General features: G+C 54.0%; 1 protein-coding gene across 1 annotated transcript in view; it reads left to right on the forward strand.

The window, feature by feature from the left end:
• LOC137310138 (NUAK family SNF1-like kinase 1) overlaps positions 1-18,823 on the forward strand; it is a gene marked incomplete at its 5' end in the record, with an annotated part of 111,034 nt that extends 92,211 nt beyond the window's left edge. The window contains 3 exons of the mRNA XM_067978111.1: positions 9,228-9,347; positions 10,301-10,433; positions 13,149-18,823. Of these exons, the coding sequence (XP_067834212.1) occupies positions 9,228-9,347; positions 10,301-10,433; positions 13,149-14,251 (1,356 nt within the window). The remainder of the gene's footprint in view (positions 1-9,227; positions 9,348-10,300; positions 10,434-13,148) is intronic.
• Positions 18,824-19,272: the final 449 nt, after the last annotated feature.

The raw sequence follows: 19,272 nt of genomic DNA on the forward strand, positions 1-19,272 counted from the left end.
CGTCTATCGGTCCCCACTCCCTCCGTCTAACGGTCCCCACTCCCTCCGTCTAACGGTCCCCACTCCCTCCGTCTAACGGTCCCCACTCCCTCCGTCTAACGGTCCCCACTCCCTCCGTCTAACAGACCCCACTCCCTCCGTCTAACAGACCCCACTCCCTCCGTCTAACGGTCCCCACTCCCTCTGTCTAACAGACCCCACTCCCTCCGTCTAACAGACCCCACTCCCTCCGTCTAACGGTCCCAACTCCCTCCGTCTAACGGTCCCCACTCCCTCCGTCTAACGGTCCCCACTCCCTCCGTCTAACAGACCCCACTCCCTCCGTCTAACAGACCCCACTCCCTCCGTCTAACAGACCCCACTCCCTCCATCTGACGGTCCCCACTCCCTCCGTCTAACAGACCCCACTCCCTCCGTCTAACAGACCCCACTCCCTCCGTCTAACGGTCCCCACTCCCTCCGTCTAACGGTCCCCACTCCCTCCGTCTAACGGTCCCCACTCCCTCCGTCTAACAGTCCCCACTCCCTCCGTCTAACAGACCCCACTCCCTCCGTCAAACGGTCCCCACTCCCTCCGTCTAACAGTCCCCACTCCCTCCGTCTAACGGTCCCCACTCCCTCCGTCTAACGGTCCCCACTCCCTCCGTCTAACGGTCCCCACTCCCTCCGTCTAACAGTCCCCACTCCCTCCGTCTAACGGTCCCCACTCCCTCCGTCTAACGGTCCCCACTCCCTCCGTCTAACAGTCCCCACTCCCTCCGTCTAACAGTCCCCACTCCCTCCGTCCAACGGTCCCCACTCCCTCCGTCTAACGGTCCCCACTCCCTCCGTCTAACGGTCCCCACTCCCTCCGTCTAACGGTCCCCACTCCCTCCGTCTAACAGTCCCCACTCCCTCCGTCTAACGGTCCCCACTCCCTCCGTCTAACAGACCCCACTCCCTCCGTCTAACGGTCCCCACTCCCTCCGTCTAACAGTCCCCACTCCCTCCGTCTAACGGTCCCCACTCCCTCCGTCTAACAGACCCCACTCCCTCCGTCTAACAGTCCCCACTCCCTCCGTCTAACGGTCCCCACTCCCTCCGTCTAACGGTCCCCACTCCCTCCGTCTAACGGTCCCCACTCCCTCCGTCTAACGGTCCCCACTCCCTCCGTCTAACAGTCCCCACTCCCTCCGTCTAACGGTCCCCACTCCCTCCGTCTAACAGACCCCACTCCCTCCGTCTAACAGACCCCACTCCCTCCGTCTAACGGTCCCCACTCCCTCCGTCTAACGGTCCCCACTCCCTCCGTCTAACAGACCCCACTCCCTCCGTCTAACGGTCCCCACTCCCTCCGTCTAACAGACCCCACTCCCTCCGTCTAACGGTCCCCACTCCCTCCGTCTAACAGTCCCCACTCCCTCCGTCTATCGGTCCCCACTCCCTCCGTCTAACGGTCCCCACTCCCTCCGTCTAACAGACCCCACTCCCTCCGTCTAACGGTCCCCACTCCCTCCGTCTAACGGTCCCCACTCCCTCCGTCTAACGGTCCCCACTCCCTCCGTCTAACGGTCCCCACTCCCTCCGTCTAACGGTCCCCACTCCCTCCGTCTAACGGTCCCCACTCCCTCCGTCTAACAGACCCCACTCCCTCCGTCTAACGGTCCCCACTCCCTCCGTCTAACGGTCCCCACTCCCTCCGTCTATCGGTCCCCACTCCCTCCGTCTAACGGTCCCCACTCCCTCCGTCTAACGGTCCCCACTCCCTCCGTCTATCGGTCCCCACTCCCTCCGTCTATCGGTCCCCACTCCCTCCGTCTAACGGTCCCCACTCCCTCCGTCTAACAGTCCCCACTCCCTCCGTCTAACGGTCCCCACTCCCTCCGTCTATCGGTCCCCACTCCCTCCGTCTAACAGACCCCACTCCCTCCGTCTAACGGTCCCCACTCCCTCCGTCTATCGGTCCCCACTCCCTCCGTCTAACGGTCCCCACTCCCTCCGTCTAACAGACCCCACTCCCTCCGTCTAACGGTCCCCACTCCCTCCGTCTAACGGTCCCCACTCCCTCCGTCTAACAGACCCCACTCCCTCCGTCTATCGGTCCCCACTCCCTCCGTCTAACAGACCCCACTCCCTCCATCTAACGGTCCCCACTCCCTCCGTCTATCGGTCCCCACTCCCTCCGTCTAACGGTCCCCACTCCCTCCGTCTAACAGTCCCCACTCCCTCCGTCTAACGGTCCCCACTCCCTCCGTCTATCGGTCCCCACTCCCTCCGTCTAACAGACCCCACTCCCTCCGTCTAACGGTCCCCACTCCCTCCGTCTAACGGTCCCCACTCCCTCCGTCTAACGGTCCCCACTCCCTCCGTCTATCGGTCCCCACTCCCTCCGTCTAACGGTCCCCACTCCCTCCGTCTAACAGACCCCACTCCCTCCGTCTAACGGTCCCCACTCCCTCCGTCTAACGGTCCCCACTCCCTCCGTCTAACAGACCCCACTCCCTCCGTCTATCGGTCCCCACTCCCTCCGTCTAACGGTCCCCACTCCCTCCATCTAACGGTCCCCACTCCCTCCGTCTAACGGTCCCCACTCCCTCCGTCTAACGGTCCCCACTCCCTCTGTCTAACGGTCCCCACTCCCTCCGTCTAACAGACCCCACTCCCTCCGTCTAACGGTCCCCACTCCCTCCATCTAACGGTCCCCACTCCCTCCGTCTATCGGTCCCCACTCCCTCCGTCTAACGGTCCCCACTCCCTCCGTCTAACGGTCCCCACTCCCTCCGTCTAACAGTCCCCACTCCCTCCGTCTAACGGTCCCCACTCCCTCCATCTAACGGTCCCCACTCCCTCCGTCTATCGGTCCCCACTCCCTCCGTCTAACAGTCCCCACTCCCTCCGTCTAACGGTCCCCACTCCCTCCGTCTATCGGTCCCCACTCCCTCCGTCTAACAGACCCCACTCCCTCCGTCTAACGGTCCCCACTCCCTCCGTCTAACGGTCCCCACTCCCTCCGTCTAACAGTCCCCACTCCCTCCGTCTAACGGTCCCCACTCCCTCCGTCTATCGGTCCCCACTCCCTCCGTCTAACGGTCCCCACTCCCTCCGTCTAACAGTCCCCACTCCCTCCGTCTAACGGTCCCCACTCCCTCCGTCTATCGGTCCCCACTCCCTCCGTCTAACAGACCCCACTCCCTCCATCTGACGGTCCCCACTCCCTCCGTCTAACAGACCCCACTCCCTCCGTCTAACGGTCCCCACTCCCTCCGTCTAACGGTCCCCACTCCCTCCGTCCAACGGTCCCCACTCCCTCCGTCTAACGGCCCCCACTCCCTCCGTCTAACGGTCCCCACTCCCTCCGTCTAACGGTCCCCACTCCCTCCGTCTAACGGTCCCCACTCCCTCCGTCCAACGGTCCCCACTCCCTCCGTCTAACGGTCCCCACTCCCTCCGTCTAACGGTCCCCACTCCCTCCGTCTAACGGTCCCCACTCCCTCCGTCCAACGGTCCCCACTCCCTCCGTCTAACGGTCCCCACTCCCTCCGTCTAACGGTCCCCACTCCCTCCGTCTAACGGTCCCCACTCCCTCCGTCTAACGGTCCCCACTCCCTCCGTCTAACGGTCCCCACTCCCTCCGTCTAACAGTCCCCACTCCCTCCGTCTAACGGTCCCCACTCCCTCCGTCTAACAGACCCCACTCCCTCCGTCTAACAGACCCCACTCCCTCCGTCTAACAGTCCCCACTCCCTCCGTCTAACGGTCCCCACTCCCTCCGTCTAACAGACCCCACTCCCTCCGTCTAACAGTCCCCACTCCCTCCGTCTAACGGTCCCCACTCCCTCCGTCTAACAGACCCCACTCCCTCCGTCTAACAGTCCCCACTCCCTCCGTCTAACGGTCCCCACTCCCTCCGTCTAACGGTCCCCACTCCCTCCGTCCAACGGTCCCCACTCCCTCCGTCTAACGGTCCCCACTCCCTCCGTCTAACAGTCCCCACTCCCTCCGTCTAACGGTCCCCACTCCCTCCGTCTAACAGACCCCACTCCCTCCGTCTAACGGTCCCCACTCCCTCCGTCTAACGGTCCCCACTCCCTCCGTCTAACAGACCCCACTCCCTCCGTCTAACGGTCCCCACTCCCTCCGTCTAACGGTCCCCACTCCCTCCGTCTAACAGACCCCACTCCCTCCGTCTAACGGTCCCCACTCCCTCCGTCTAACGGTCCCCACTCCCTCCGTCTAACAGACCCCACTCCCTCCGTCTAACGGTCCCCACTCCCTCCGTCTAACGGTCCCCACTCCCTCCGTCTAACAGACCCCACTCCCTCCGTCTAACAGACCCCACTCCCTCCGTCTAACAGTCCCCACTCCCTCCGTCTAACAGACCCCACTCCCTCCGTCTAACAGTCCCCACTCCCTCCGTCTAACAGACCCCACTCCCTCCGTCTAACAGTCCCCACTCCCTCCGTCTAACAGACCCCACTCCCTCCGTCTAACAGTCCCCACTCCCTCCGTCTAACGGTCCCCACTCCCTCCGTCTAACAGACCCCACTCCCTCCGTCTAACGGTCCCCACTCCCTCCGTCTAACGGTCCCCACTCCCTCCGTCTAACAGTCCCCACTCCCTCCGTCTAACGGTCCCCACTCCCTCCGTCTAACAGACCCCACTCCCTCCGTCTAACGGTCCCCACTCCCTCCGTCTAACAGACCCCACTCCCTCCGTCTAACGGTCCCCACTCCCTCCGTCTAACGGTCCCCACTCCCTCCGTCTAACGGTCCCCACTCCCTCCGTCTAACGGTCCCCACTCCCTCCGTCCAACGGTCCCCACTCCCTCCGTCCAACGGTCCCCACTCCCTCCGTCTATCGGTCCCCACTCCCTCCATCGAACGGTCCCCACTCCCTCCGTCTAACGGTCCCCACTCCCTCCGTCTAACGGTCCCCACTCCCTCCGTCTAACAGACCCCACTCCCTCCGTCTAACGGTCCCCACTCCCTCCGTCTAACGGTCCCCACTCCCTCCGTCTAACGGTCCCCACTCCCTCCGTCTAACAGACCCCACTCCCTCCGTCTAACGGCCCCCACTCCCTCCGTCTAACAGTCCCCACTCCCTCCATCGAACGGTCCCCACTCCCTCCGTCTAACGGTCCCCACTCCCTCCGTCTAACGGTCCCCACTCCCTCCGTCTAACAGACCCCACTCCCTCCGTCTAACGGCCCCCACTCCCTCCGTCTAACAGTCCCCACTCCCTCCATCGAACGGTCCCCACTCCCTCCGTCTAACGGCCCCCACTCCCTCCGTCTAACAGTCCCCACTCCCTCCGTCTAACGGTCCCCACTCCCTCCGTCTAACGGTCCCCACTCCCTCCGTCTAATGGTCCCCACTCCCTCCGTCTAACGGTCCCCACTCCCTCCGTCTAACGGTCCCCACTCCCTCCGTCTAACGGTCCCCACTCCCTCCGTCTAACGGTCCCCACTCCCTCCGTCTAACGGTCCCCACTCCCTCCGTCTAACGGTCCCCACTCCCTCCGTCCAACGGTCCCCACTCCCTCCGTCTAACGGTCCCCACTCCCTCCGTCTAACAGTCCCCACTCCCTCCGTCTAACGGTCCCCACTCCCTCCGTCTAACGGTCCCCACTCCCTCCGTCTAATGGTCCCCACTCCCTCCGTCTAACAGACCCCACTCCCTCCGTCTAACGGTCCCCACTCCCTCCGTCTAACGGTCCCCACTCCCTCCGTCTAACAGTCCCCACTCCCTCCGTCTAACAGACCCCACTCCCTCCGTCTAACGGTCCCCACTCCCTCCGTCTAACGGTCCCCACTCCCTCCGTCTAACAGACCCCACTCCCTCCATCTAACAGACCCCACTCCCTCCGTCTAACAGACCCCACTCCCTCCGTCTAACAGACCCCACTCCCTCCGTCTAACGGTCCCCACTCCCTCCGTCTAACAGACCCCACTCCCTCCGTCTAACAGACCCCACTCCCTCCGTCTAACGGTCCCCACTCCCTCCGTCTAACGGTCCCCACTCCCTCCGTCAAACGGTCCCCACTCCCTCCGTCTAACGGTCCCCACTCCCTCCGTCTAACGGACCCCACTCCCTCCGTCTAACGGTCCCCACTCCCTCCGTCTAACGGTCCCCACTCCCTCCGTCTAACAGACCCCACTCCCTCCGTCTAACGGTCCCCACTCCCTCCGTCTAACGGTCCCCACTCCCTCCGTCTAACAGACCCCACTCCCTCCGTCTAACGGTCCCCACTCCCTCCGTCTAACGGTCCCCACTCCCTCCGTCTAACGGTCCCCACTCCCTCCGTCTAACGGTCCCCACTCCCTCCGTCTAACAGTCCCCACTCCCTCCGTCTAACGGTCCCCACTCCCTCCGTCTAACGGTCCCCACTCCCTCCGTCTAACAGACCCCACTCCCTCCGTCTAACGGTCCCCACTCCCTCCGTCTAACAGTCCCCACTCCCTCCGTCTATCGGTCCCCACTCCCTCCGTCTAACGGTCCCCACTCCCTCCGTCTGACGGTCCCCACTCCCTCCGTCTATCGGTCCCCACTCCCTCCGTCTAACGGTCCCCACTCCCTCCGTCTGACGGTCCCCACTCCCTCCGTCTAACGGTCCCCACTCCCTCCGTCTAACGGTCCCCACTCCCTCCGTCTATCGGTCCCCACTCCCTCCGTCTAACGGTCCCCACTCCCTCCGTCTGACGGTCCCCACTCCCTCCGTCTATCGGTCCCCACTCCCTCCGTCTGACGGTCCCCACTCCCTCCGTCTATCGGTCCCCACTCCCTCCGTCTATCGGTCCCCACTCCCTCCGTCTAACAGACCCCACTCCCTCCGTCTAACGGTCCCCACTCCCTCCGTCTAACAGTCCCCACTCCCTCCGTCTATCGGTCCCCACTCCCTCCGTCTAACGGTCCCCACTCCCTCCGTCTGACGGTCCCCACTCCCTCCGTCTATCGGTCCCCACTCCCTCCGTCTAACAGTCCCCACTCCCTCCGTCTAACGGTCCCCACTCCCTCCGTCTAACGGTCCCCACTCCCTCCGTCTAACGGTCCCCACTCCCTCCGTCTAACGGTCCCCACTCCCTCCGTCTAACGGTCCCCACTCCCTCCGTCTAACGGTCCCCACTCCCTCCGTCTAACAGACCCCACTCCCTCCGTCTAACGGTCCCCACTCCCTCCGTCTAACAGACCCCACTCCCTCCGTCTAACGGTCCCCACTCCCTCCGTCTAACAGTCCCCACTCCCTCCGTCTAACGGTCCCCACTCCCTCCGTCTAACGGTCCCCACTCCCTCCGTCTAACGGTCCCCACTCCCTCCGTCTAACAGACCCCACTCCCTCCGTCTAACGGTCCCCACTCCCTCCGTCTAACGGTCCCCACTCCCTCCGTCTAACGGTCCCCACTCCCTCCGTCTATCGGTCCCCACTCCCTCCGTCTAACGGTCCCCACTCCCTCCGTCTAACAGACCCCACTCCCTCCGTCTAACGGTCCCCACTCCCTCCGTCTAACGGTCCCCACTCCCTCCGTCTAACAGACCCCACTCCCTCCGTCAAACGGTCCCCACTCCCTCCGTCTAACGGTCCCCACTCCCTCCGTCTAACAGACCCCACTCCCTCCGTCTAACGGTCCCCACTCCCTCCGTCTAACAGACCCCACTCCCTCCGTCAAACGGTCCCCACTCCCTCCGTCCAACGGTCCCAACTCCCTCCGTCTAACGGTCCCCACTCCCTCCGTCTAACGGTCCCCACTCCCTCCGTCTAACGGTCCCAACTCCCTCCGTCTAATGGTCACCCCCCCCCCCCCCCCCGCCTATCAGTCCCCACCCCCTCCGTCTATCGGTCCCCACCCCCTCCGTCTATCGGTCCCCACCCCCTCCGTCTATCGGTCCCCTCCCCCTCCGTCTATCGGTCCCCTCCCCCTCCGTCTATCGGTCCCCTCCCCCTCCGTCTATCGGTCCCCTCCCCCTCCGTCTATCGGTCCCCTCCCCCTCCGTCTAACGGTCCCCACCCCCTCCGTCTATCGGTCCCCACTCCCTCCGTCTAATGGTCAACCCCCCCCCCCCCCGGCCTATCAGTCCCCACCCTCTCTGTCTAACAGTCCCCACCCCCTCCGTCTATCGGTCCCCTCCCCCTCCGTCTATCAGTCCCCTCCCCCTCTTTCTAACTGACCCCACTCCCTTTGTCTAGCGGCCCCCACTGTCCATGTCTAACATCCCCCTTTTTAATAACACTATACCTGTCAGGGATGTTGCTACTGAGAGGGTCTGCTGCACATCACTGTGTTCGAACTACGCACTAGTGGCAAGGACCCTTGGCTGGCACCAATGCCTGTCACCTTACCACCTCTGGCGCCTGTCTCAATACCACCCCCAGGGCCTGTCTCAATACCACCCCCAGGGCCTGTCTCGATACCACCCCCAGGGCCTGTCTCAATACCACCCCCAGGGCCTGTCTCGATACCACCCCCAGGGCCTGTCTCAATACCACCCCCAGGGCCTGTCTCGATACCACCCCCAGGGCCTGTCTCGATACCACCCCCAGGGCCTGTCTCAATACCACCCCCAGGGCCTGTTGCAATACCACCCCCAGGGCCTGTCTCAATACCACCCCCAGGGCCTGTCTCGATACCACCCCCAGGGCCTGTCTCAATACCACCCCCAGGGCCTGTCTCAATACCACCCCCAGGGCCTGTCTCAATACCACCCCCAGGGCCTGTCGCGATACCACCCCCAGGGCCTGTCGCGATACCACCCCCAGGGCCTGTCTCGATACCACCCCCAGGGCCTGTCTCAATACCACCCCCAGGGCCTGTCGCGATACCACCCCCAGGGCCTGTCTCAATACCACCCCCAGGGCCTGTCTCAATACCACCCCCAGGGCCTGTCGCGATACCACCCCCAGGGCCTGTCGCGATACCACCCCCAGGGCCTGTCTCAATACCACCCCCAGGGCCTGTCGCGATACCACCCCCAGGGCCTGTCTCAATACCACCCCCAGGGCCTGTCTCAATACCACCCCCAGGGCCTGTCGCGATACCACCCCCAGGGCCTGTCGCGATACCACCCCCAGGGCCTGTCTCAATACCACCCCCAGGGCCTGTCGCGATACCACCCCCAGGGCCTGTCGCGATACCACCAGGTGCAGACCATGGTCCACACTCGTCACAGGAGAGCTTTTCCCATGGTGTAATCACAGCATAGGTTTAACATATTGTTTATATTTCTTTAAATGATTTCTTCGGGTTTTTTTCACAGATTGCAGACTTTGGTCTCTCCAATTTGTACCAGAAGGACAAATTTTTGCAAACATTCTGTGGGAGCCCACTCTACGCTTCTCCAGAAATCGTCAACGGCCGTCCGTATCATGGTCCCGAGGTTAGTGTCCGAGGCTGGAGAATAAACCGTTGCTTTATCTGCCGGTGCTAGACTGTCCTGACTGGAAAGTATATTTACCGATGGAGCATTTGACATTTTTAATTCAAAGGCAGTCACATTTGTTTTTAATTATCGGTCAGTCGATAATTTTGTAAATTAAATGTTAATAATTGCCAGTGGGCTGACTAGTCCGTGAAACAGACTGGTGGGCTAATGGGTTGGGTAATGGTTTACTGTCACTCACAGGATAGGTTGAAACAATTTGAGAAAGGAATGGAGCGTGCAGAGTGTATAGAAGTAGCAGAGTGCAGCCAGTGAAGAGCCAGGACTACTGCCCCTACCCAGGGTGAATGGGAAGGAATCCTGGGACTTCCAACAGGGAAAAGATTGTTAGGAGCTTTCACAATAACAGCGATGTGACAGAATTATCCTGGAGATTTGATGTCAGAGAGCTATTGCAGCTCCTTTAGTGTGTGTGGGGGTTGGGGGATTTGTGAAAGAATCTTTGATTGTGGTCAGTGTTAATGTGTGAATACATGTACATAAGCCATGTTCCCAAAGTTCTAGACTGCACAAGTCACGTGACTCGGAGGTGGGTTTGGGCAGGTGTTGGGGGCCAGTAGATCCACATTGTCGGGCTGTCTGACCAGGCTGACTCTGATCAGGTATCTCTGGTGTCTGTATTAACTGGACACACAGAACAACGTTAGCTCAATCTCAAAGCACCATTACCACCCAGTTTACCGTACAGCACTGGCAACGTGCCAGGGCCTCCACTAATCATCCTGTGCTAAGATTAAATATACTCAATTACGGATCGCAAATACTCAATACTGCAAGATTGTATATGTAGAAATGTCTGTGAGTTGATGTATCTGTGGGAGCTCTCACAATCTGGTACACGTTGCTGCACGGTGTATGTGATTGAGTTTTCCTTTCCATTACTGTCACAGGTAGACAGCTGGGCCCTCGGTGTGCTTCTCTATACTCTGGTTTATGGGGCTATGCCGTTTGATGGCTGCGACCACAAAAACCTCGTCAGACAGATCAACAGTGGGGATTACCATGAACCCACACCACCCTCAGGTATGGGAGAGTCGGTGATGGCAATACATCTAATATCAGTTATGGGCAAATGTTTAGAATCCATAATTCGAGATAAAATTAGTGAACATTTAGAAATGATCGGGTTAATCAATGACAACCAACTTGGATTTGTTAAAGGCAAGTCGTGACTGATAAATTTAATGGAGTATTTTTGAGGAGGTGACAGGCTGATAAAGGGAATGCAGTGGATCGATTTTCAGAAGGTGACTCACAACACTTGGTGGAAAAATTCTGGCGTATAGTCTCAGGGGAAGTGGATAGAGTGTTGGAGACAGAAAGTCCAGGTAAACGGATGTTGTCAGTCAGGGAAAACAAGGAATGGGAGTCTCCATTTAATGGATGAACAGAGACCCAGGGTTCAAATACAGAATTCTATGAAAGTGTGAGTGCAGGTAGATAGAGCCGTAAAAGAGAGAAATCGAATTGTGGGTTTTATAAATAGGGGTATGGAGTAATATAAAGAATGGTCACTGTGCTCTCCTGGGCTAGTTTTGATCGCCAAACGAAGTTGGAGAGGAATTTTCCAGATTTGTTTCTCCCTAAATTGACATTTGGTTTTTTTATCTGATTTTTTGCTTCTCCCTGAAGGTCACATGACTGCTGGTGGGTGGGAAATGTTGTCAGCCTGATCCTGGGCCCTCGTGGATGAATGGGCCAGACTCAATGGACCAGCTGGTCTTCCCATCTATCGCTGTTCGTATATTCGTACAAGAGTAAAGAAGCAATGATGAATTTGTACAAAACATTGGTTAGATCACAGCACTGTGATGTACAAAAGCCATTAGAACCATCGAGATTACCCAGTGTAGATTCACCAGAATGAGGCCAGGGATGGGAGACAGAAACTCTGAGGAGAGACTTGAGATACTGGGACTATTTCCACTGGAACAGAGGAAGCTGAAAGGAGATCCAGTAGAGGTTTTTAAAGTTATAAAGTGAATTGGGAAAGACTATTTCCTCTGTTTGGGGAGTCAGTAATGAGGGATCATCAATTTAAAATTATCACCAAGACAGTGAGGAGAGATTAAGAGAGATTTATTTCTCAGAGGGTTGTCAGATCAGTCATGATCTGATTGAATGGCAGAGCAGGCTCGGGGAGACGTATGGCCTACTCCTGCTCTTATTTCTCATGTTCTTATGTTGGAGCATGGAATGCTTTGCCACAGGGAGTGTTTGAGGCAGAGACCATTGTATGTTTTAAGTGAAAATTGGATAAATATTTGAAATAGAGGAAGGTACAGGGCTATGGGGAGAGAGTGGGGCAGTGGGATTAGTTTGGGATTGATACAGGACTATGGGGAGAGAGTGGGGCAGTGGGATTAGTTTGGGATTGATACAGGGCTATGGGGAGAGAGTGGGGCAGTGGGATTAGTTTGGGATTGATACAGGGCTATGGGGAGAGAGCAGGGCAGTGGGATTAGTTTGGGATTGATACAGGGCTATGGGGAGAGAGTGGGATAGTGGGATTAGTTTGGGATTGATACAGGGCTATGGGGAGAGAGTGGGATAGTGGGATTAGTTTGGGATTGATACAAGGCTATGGGGAGAAAGTGGGACAGTGGGATTAGTTTTCGATTGCTCTAATAAAAAGCTGGCACAGACACGATGGGCTGAATGGCCACCTCCTGTGCTGGAAACGTGTGGCTCTAAGAGAAGGAGCTGTTGTGAGCACTGAGTGCCAGTGTTCTTTGGTGTCACTTTTTTCTGAGCGTGGAGCTCATTTCTCAGTATTTCAGGGGCAACTACGAGTCGGCAGGTTCTTCCTGTTATTATATTCAGCCTCTAGGCCAATTACGTGGAATGTGTTGCATCTTCAAGTAGCAGTGCTGGGATTATGTAGGATATTGTCATATATCCCTGTTGCCCTTATGTGGAGGTATGATAGAATATTGCTATATATCCTTTACTCTGATACAAGTTTGATGAGTAGGAAACATTGAACCGTTTGGTTAGTACTCTTTATTAAATCAAGTCAATGAGATTATGAAACATAACCCCTTACCTGCAGTGTATATGAGATATAGATACTGATTATACTCACATACTGAGGAGATCACAAGCGTCTTGTATTTAAGCCAGGCCCAGCAAGACTAGAAGAGCCCCCAAGGAGCGCCAATGTCTGTATATATTTTATGGTTAATTACCTTCTCCTAACGCGATGCATTATGTCAACGTGTTCTAACTATGTCTGGTTAATCTCCCTTCAGCTACTCTGTGCAATCACATCTGTCTTCTCACTAATGAGAAACCATGACCTTCCTCTTCTCTCTTTCCAGTACACCCGTAACACAAGCCTATTCGTACCAAATTACCACCCGACAGTCACATGACTGATTTACAATAACTCCATTTCTTATCTCTTCTCATGGTTGGTTAATGAGGTAACGTCTCCATGGCTCCAGGCCTCACCCTGTATAGCCACTGCAGAATGAGTACTGATATGTGGATATATATATTCAAAGCTCACGATGGGTATTTTACCTGCTACACCTATACTTACAGACAGGATAGGAGTTTTTGACACATTAATATGGTAAAGTGACCTTGGTCATTTGTACTGATGGATTTTAAAACACAAGGGTGGGAGGTACACAGTGACTGATTAACAGGAAACCAAGAATCAGCCCTGTAATCAGTGTCACTGCAGAGTGACGATGATTCTTTATGTGACGGCCTGGCCCTTTTCATCCCCAGATGCCCGTGGTCTGATCAGGTGGATGTTGATGGTGAATCCGGAGCGTCGAGCAGCCGTCGAGGACATTGCTCGTCACTGGTGGGTGAACTGGGGCTATAAAGTGAGTGTGTGTGACTGCGACACAGCTCAAGGTTCAGACTCTCCTCTCCTCACTCACTTTATCGACTGGCAGTATCGTTCGCGCTGTTTACAGTCAGAGGGTGAGTCGAAGGTAAAATGCCCGGTGAAGCAGCACAAGTGTGAGGTGACACTGGAGGGCCAGAAATCGGTGAAGAAATCCAAGAAAGGGAATGACATCGCTCACAGCCTGCAGGGAGGAACTTCTCTTAACACTCCAGCCAAGTGTCTTTTGAAAAGGCCCAAAGGAATTTTAAAGAAGAGGAGTAACAGTGACTATCGTTCCCACAGGACTGGGGCTGTGGGAGGAGTGTCAGAGCCTGAACAGGGCAGGGCTGGTCCCTCCGCTGGAGCCAGTGGGGGGATTGAAGCAGGCCCTCTGCCCACGAGAGCCACCCAACACTCTATCTTGATACCAAAAAAGGGAATCCTGAAAAAAACACAGCAGAGAGAGTCAGGCTACTACTCCTCTCCAGAACACAGCGAATCCTCTGAGCTCCTGGACCAGGACTGTGCTGCTGTTACCAACTCTAACCCCTTCACCAAACATCTGGCAGGATTAAAGGGCCCCGCCACAGTTGCACATCGAAGGAAAGGAATTCTGAAGCTTGCCGGCAGGTTTTCAGCTAGTGCCGTTAAAAGTCCACCAGCCGGCTCATCACCGGGGATTACGGAATCAGTGGAGCAGATAGTGGCCTCTGAGGAGGCTCAGAGCTGCAGTCGCATATCCACTGCAGCAAGTGAGGACCACCTCCTCACCAATGAGTCCTTCGACCTGCTTGATTTGCCAGAGAATAGGCCGATTCGTGGCTGTGTATCCGCAGAAAACCTGCTGCATCTCGAGGGCTTTGAGGAGCTGAGGATTCACCACAGGAAATCTTTCCACAGACAACTGGGAGACAGCAGCTTCTCCCTGCTCACAGACATGGACGATGTCACTCAGGTCTATAAAAACGCTCTGGAGATATGCAGCAAGTTGGACTGAGAAGATGTGTGCGATAGCTGAGTGCTTGGGTTACCCATTAGACCCACTACATAGACTGGTTTCACAGTGTTGGTGTTTCTGTTTGAGGCAGTGGATAGTCCTGTCAGTTCTACACACTGATGCTGCTTGGAATGGACTGGGTGTGAGGAAGGATTGAGTGAGTGAGTGAGTGAGTGAGTGAGTGAGTGAGTGAGTGAGTGAGTGAGGAGGGAAGGGCTGGCAGATCAGAGCCAATGAATGGATCTGAAAACAAAGTGGATTTGTCGATGTAAGCAATGCGTGGCGATTACAAGGAAGTGTCGTGAAGGTATTGAGACTATGTGTGGCACAAAGTGGGAACTTAACAAGGTCTGGACAAGAGGTGAACTGACAGGGTTGTGCACTTGAAACCATTTCTTACTCCTGGCATGGTGGAACCTTGTTTTTACACAACTGTTATAACAATTCTTTTCTCCTGTTTTGTGAGAAGCTCCAGTATCAGAATCAAAGGTGCTGAAACCTCAATAAACTGATTAAAGAACGGTTTAGCCAGGCCCTGAATCCATTTGCTGTAAAGAGATTTGAAAAGGGTGTCACTCCTGATAGAAGGGGGAGGATGAACAGCCAGAGGTCGTGGTCCACATCGGTATCAACAACATCAGTAAAAAAAGGGATGAGCTCCTGCAAGCAGAATACAGGGAGTTAGGAAATAAATTAAAAATCAGGACCTCGAAGGTAGTAATCTCAGGATTACTCCCAGTGCCACGTGCTAGTGAGAGCAGAAATAGGAGAATAGACCAGATGAATGCGTGGCTTGAGAGACGGTGTAGGAGGGAGGGGTTTAAATTCCTGAGGCATTGGGACCGATTCTGGGAAAGGCGGGACCTGTACAAGCTGGACGGGTTGCACCCAAGCAGAACCAGGACCAATATCCTCGCGGGGGCATTTGCTGGTTCTGTTGGGGAGGGTTTAAACTAGTATAGCAGGGGGATGGGAACCAAAGGGCAGGTACAGATAGGACAAATTCAGACCAGGAAACGGGAAGTAGAAAAGCAGTTAGTGACGTAGTTAGCGACTCAGAAAGGCAAAAGGAGCAAAGGTTAAATAGTGTTCAGCACAGGAATTTGATGGGGTTAAAGGGCATATACTTCAATGCAAGGAGTATTACAAACAAAGCAGATGAGCTAAGGGCACAGATAGACACATAGCAGCATGATATCATTGGTATAACGGAAACCTGGCTTAAAGAGGGGGATAATTGGCAGCTCAATATCCCTGGATATAGAGTTTTCAGGCAGGATAGAGTGGGTGATAAAAAAGGAGGGCGGGTAGCATTATTGGTTAAAGAATCAATTACAGTTGTGAGAAGGGATGATATGCTAAATGGATCATCAATCGAGGCCATATGGGTTGAGTAAGAAATAAAAAAGGGGCAGTCACACTACTAGGAGTGTACTATAGACCCCCGAATAGCGAAAGGGAGATAGAAGAACAAATATGTAGGCAAATTTCTGAGTGCAAAAATAAGAGGGCAATAATAGTAGGGGACTTCAACTACCCTAACATCAACTGGGATTCAAACAGTGTGAGGGGCACAGAGGGTGCAAAATTCTTGATCGGTGTCCAGGAGAACTTTTTTAGCCAGTACGTGACAAGCCCAACAAGAGGGGATGCAATTCTAGATTTAGTCCAGGGAAATGAAGATGGGCAAGTGGGTGAAGTGACAGTGGGTGACTATATTGGGGATAGTGACCACAATTCAGTTAGTTTTAGCATTATTATGGAAAAGGACAGAGTTAATTCAGGAGTAAATGTTTTAAATTGGGAGAAGGCAAATTTTACAGAACTAAGAGGTGATTTAGCAGAAGTGGACTGGACACAACTACTTGAGGAGAAATCAGGGGGGGGCACTAAAAAGTGAAATTCTATGGGCACAATGCAGACACGTCCCCTCAAAGAAAAAGGGTGGCACTGCCAATTTTAGAGCCCCCTGGTTGTCTAGATGTATACGGGGCAAGATAAAACAGAAAAAGGAAGCTTATGACTCACAGAAAACTAAATACTGCAGAAAGCCTAGAGGAGTATAGAAAGTACAGGGATGACGTAAAAAAGGAAATAAGGAAAGCAAAGAGAGGGCACGAAAAAATATGAGCCAGTAAGATTAAAGAAAACCCAAAGATGTTTTATCAGTACATTAAGAACAAGAGGATAGCTAAGGAAAAGGTGGGACCTATCAGGGATGATAAGGGTAATTTGTGTGTAGAAGCAGAGGATGTGGGTAGGGTTTTAAATGAATATTTTGTCTTCGTATTCACAAAGGAAAGGGATGATCTGGACGTAGTAGTTAAAGAGGAGAGGTGTGAAATATTGGAAAAGGTAAACATAACGAGAGAGGGACTGGAATCCTTGAAAGTTGATAAGTCACCAGGGCCGGATGGATTGTTTCCTGGGCTATTGAAGGAAGCCAGGGAGGAAATAGCGGATGCTCTTTGGATCATTTTCCAATCCTCACTAGATACAGGGGAGGTACCGGAGGACTGGAAGACTGCAAACGTAGTACCATTGTTTAAAAAGGGTACGAGCGAAAGGCCGAACAATTATAGGCCGGTCAGTCTTACCTCGGTGGTGGGCAAACTATTAGAATCAATACTGAGAGATAGGATAAACTGTCACTTGGAAAGACATGGATTAATCAGGGATAGTCAGCATGGATTTGTTCAGGGAAGGTCATGCCTTACAAATCTGATTAAATTCTTCGAGGAAGTGACAAGGAGGATTGATGAGGGTAGTGCAGTGGATGTTGTCTACATTGATTTTAGTAAGGCATTTGACAAGGTCCCACATAGCAGATTGGTCAGAAAGGTAAAAGTCCATGGGATACAGGGAAATGTGGTGATTTGGATCCAAAATTGGCTCAGTAACAGGAAACAAAGGGTAAAAGTCGATGGATGTCTTTGCGAATGGAAATCCGTTTCCAGTGGTGTGCCACAGGGCTCAGTGTTGGGTCCCTTGCTATTTGTGGTATATATTCATGATTTGGTCTTGAATGTAGGGGGCATGATTGGCAAATTTGCAGATGACACAAAAATTGGCCGTGTAGCTGATAGTGAAGAAGATAGCTGTAGACTCCAAGAAGATATCAATGGGTTGGTGGAGTGGGCGGAAAAGTGGCAAATGGAGTTCAACCCAGAGAAGTGTGAGGTAATGCACTTCGGGAGGGCAAACAGTAAAAGGGAATACGCAGTAAACGGGAATATATTGAGAGGGGTAGAGGAAGTGAGAGACCTTGGAGTGCATGTGCACAGGTCCCTGAAGGTGGCAGTACAGGTAGATAAGGTTGTGAAGAAGGCATACAGAATGCTCTCCGTTATTAGCCGAGATATAGAATACAAAAGCAGGAATGTAATGATGGAACTGTATAAAACGCTGGTAAGGCCACAGCTGGAGTATTGTGCACAGTTCTGGTAACCACATTACAGGAAGGACGTAATTGCCCTGGAGAGAGTGCAGAGAAGATTTACAAGAATGTTGCCAGGGCTTGAAAATTGCAACCACGAGGAGAGATTGGATAGGCTGGGGTTGTTTTCCTTGGAGCAGAGGAGGCTGAGGGGAGACTTGATTGAGGTGTACAAAATTATGAGGGGCCCAGATAGAGTAGACAGGAAGTATCTGTTTCCCCCAGCGGAGAGTTCTAGACCTAGAGGACATAGATTTAAGCTGATTGGCGGAAGGATTGGAGGGGACATGAGGAAAAACCTTTTTACCCAGAGGGTGGTGGGTGTATGGAATTCACTGCCTGAATTGGTGGTAGAGGCAGGGACCCTCAACTCTTTTAAAAAGTACCTGGACCTGCATCTAAAGTGCTGTAAGCTGCAGGGCTACGGACCGGGTGCTGGAAGGTGGGATTAGAATGGGCACCTGGTTGTTCCTCGAGCCGGCACGGACACGATGGGCCGAATGGCCCCCTTCTGTGCTGTATCTTTTCTATGGTTCTATGGGTAAAGATGTGTCTGTAAGTTAACGGGAGGGGGAGAAAGGCACTTCATGTGTATGTTCATTAAGTGAAACCAATGACTGTGTCAAACTGGAAACAGCATGTGTCGAATCTCACGGATATTTTGTTATTCCTATGAAACTTGACTGGACAGCATTTTTATAGTATATATTTTATTTAAGTTTTAAATGTTGACTGTGATGTTATCTGTTTCAATGTGCCTTTTATTTATTGGTCTTACAGCCATTTGAGAGATGTAATATATTGTGTGAAATGATAAACTTGTGCCAATGTTTTTATCCGAAATCAAAGCTTTTCAGTGGCTGGTCTCTGTGATTTGGCTGTTTCTGTACAGGGTGGCACTGAGCAAACACCCCGAGTCTCTACTGTTATCATCAACTAACACCAGAACTATAACTGTCCATTTCAACACATTGAACCAGTTATGAATGAAAGGCAGTGTCTGTTTCATTTGCAAAAGAAATGTCGAATAATGTGAATTCATCGTGTGAACAATCCCTGCCTGTGTCTCACTGAATCGGAATTAATACCAATGAATTCACTGTAATTCCTCTCAGAAAATAAATGCATGGACTGAATCTGGAAAAACAGCTCTTTGATATAAATCTGATTAAGTATTTCTGTTCACTAGTCATATTGATTATCCTCATATAGATCTGAATCTGAATCAACTCATTTAGATTACTTTAAGCGGAGGTTTTACTGAGTGCTAATCCCAGTAGCTGGTCTTTGCCACTCTGAAACACTACATCCCATTTAATAGAACAATGGGAATAGGAGCAAGGGTTCAGTTCATCCTCTCTCGCTGTAGGAAGCCATTGCTAATATAGATGGGAGGGGACGGGCCCCCCGCTATCACCTGCCCCCCACCTTCACCCCCGTCCCCCAGCTGCGAGAGGGGCTGGGGGACGGGGGTGAAGGTGGGGGGCAGGTGATAGCGGGAGAGCCCCCAGCTGGCACAAAACATTACAAGAGCAGGTAGCTTGGGTTTTGCGTTCTGCCTGCGTGGGTCATAACTGACTGGGGT

Source organism: Heptranchias perlo, unplaced genomic scaffold, assembly GCF_035084215.1.
Source record: "Heptranchias perlo isolate sHepPer1 unplaced genomic scaffold, sHepPer1.hap1 HAP1_SCAFFOLD_224, whole genome shotgun sequence".
Classification (NCBI taxonomy): domain Eukaryota; kingdom Metazoa; phylum Chordata; class Chondrichthyes; order Hexanchiformes; family Hexanchidae; genus Heptranchias; species Heptranchias perlo.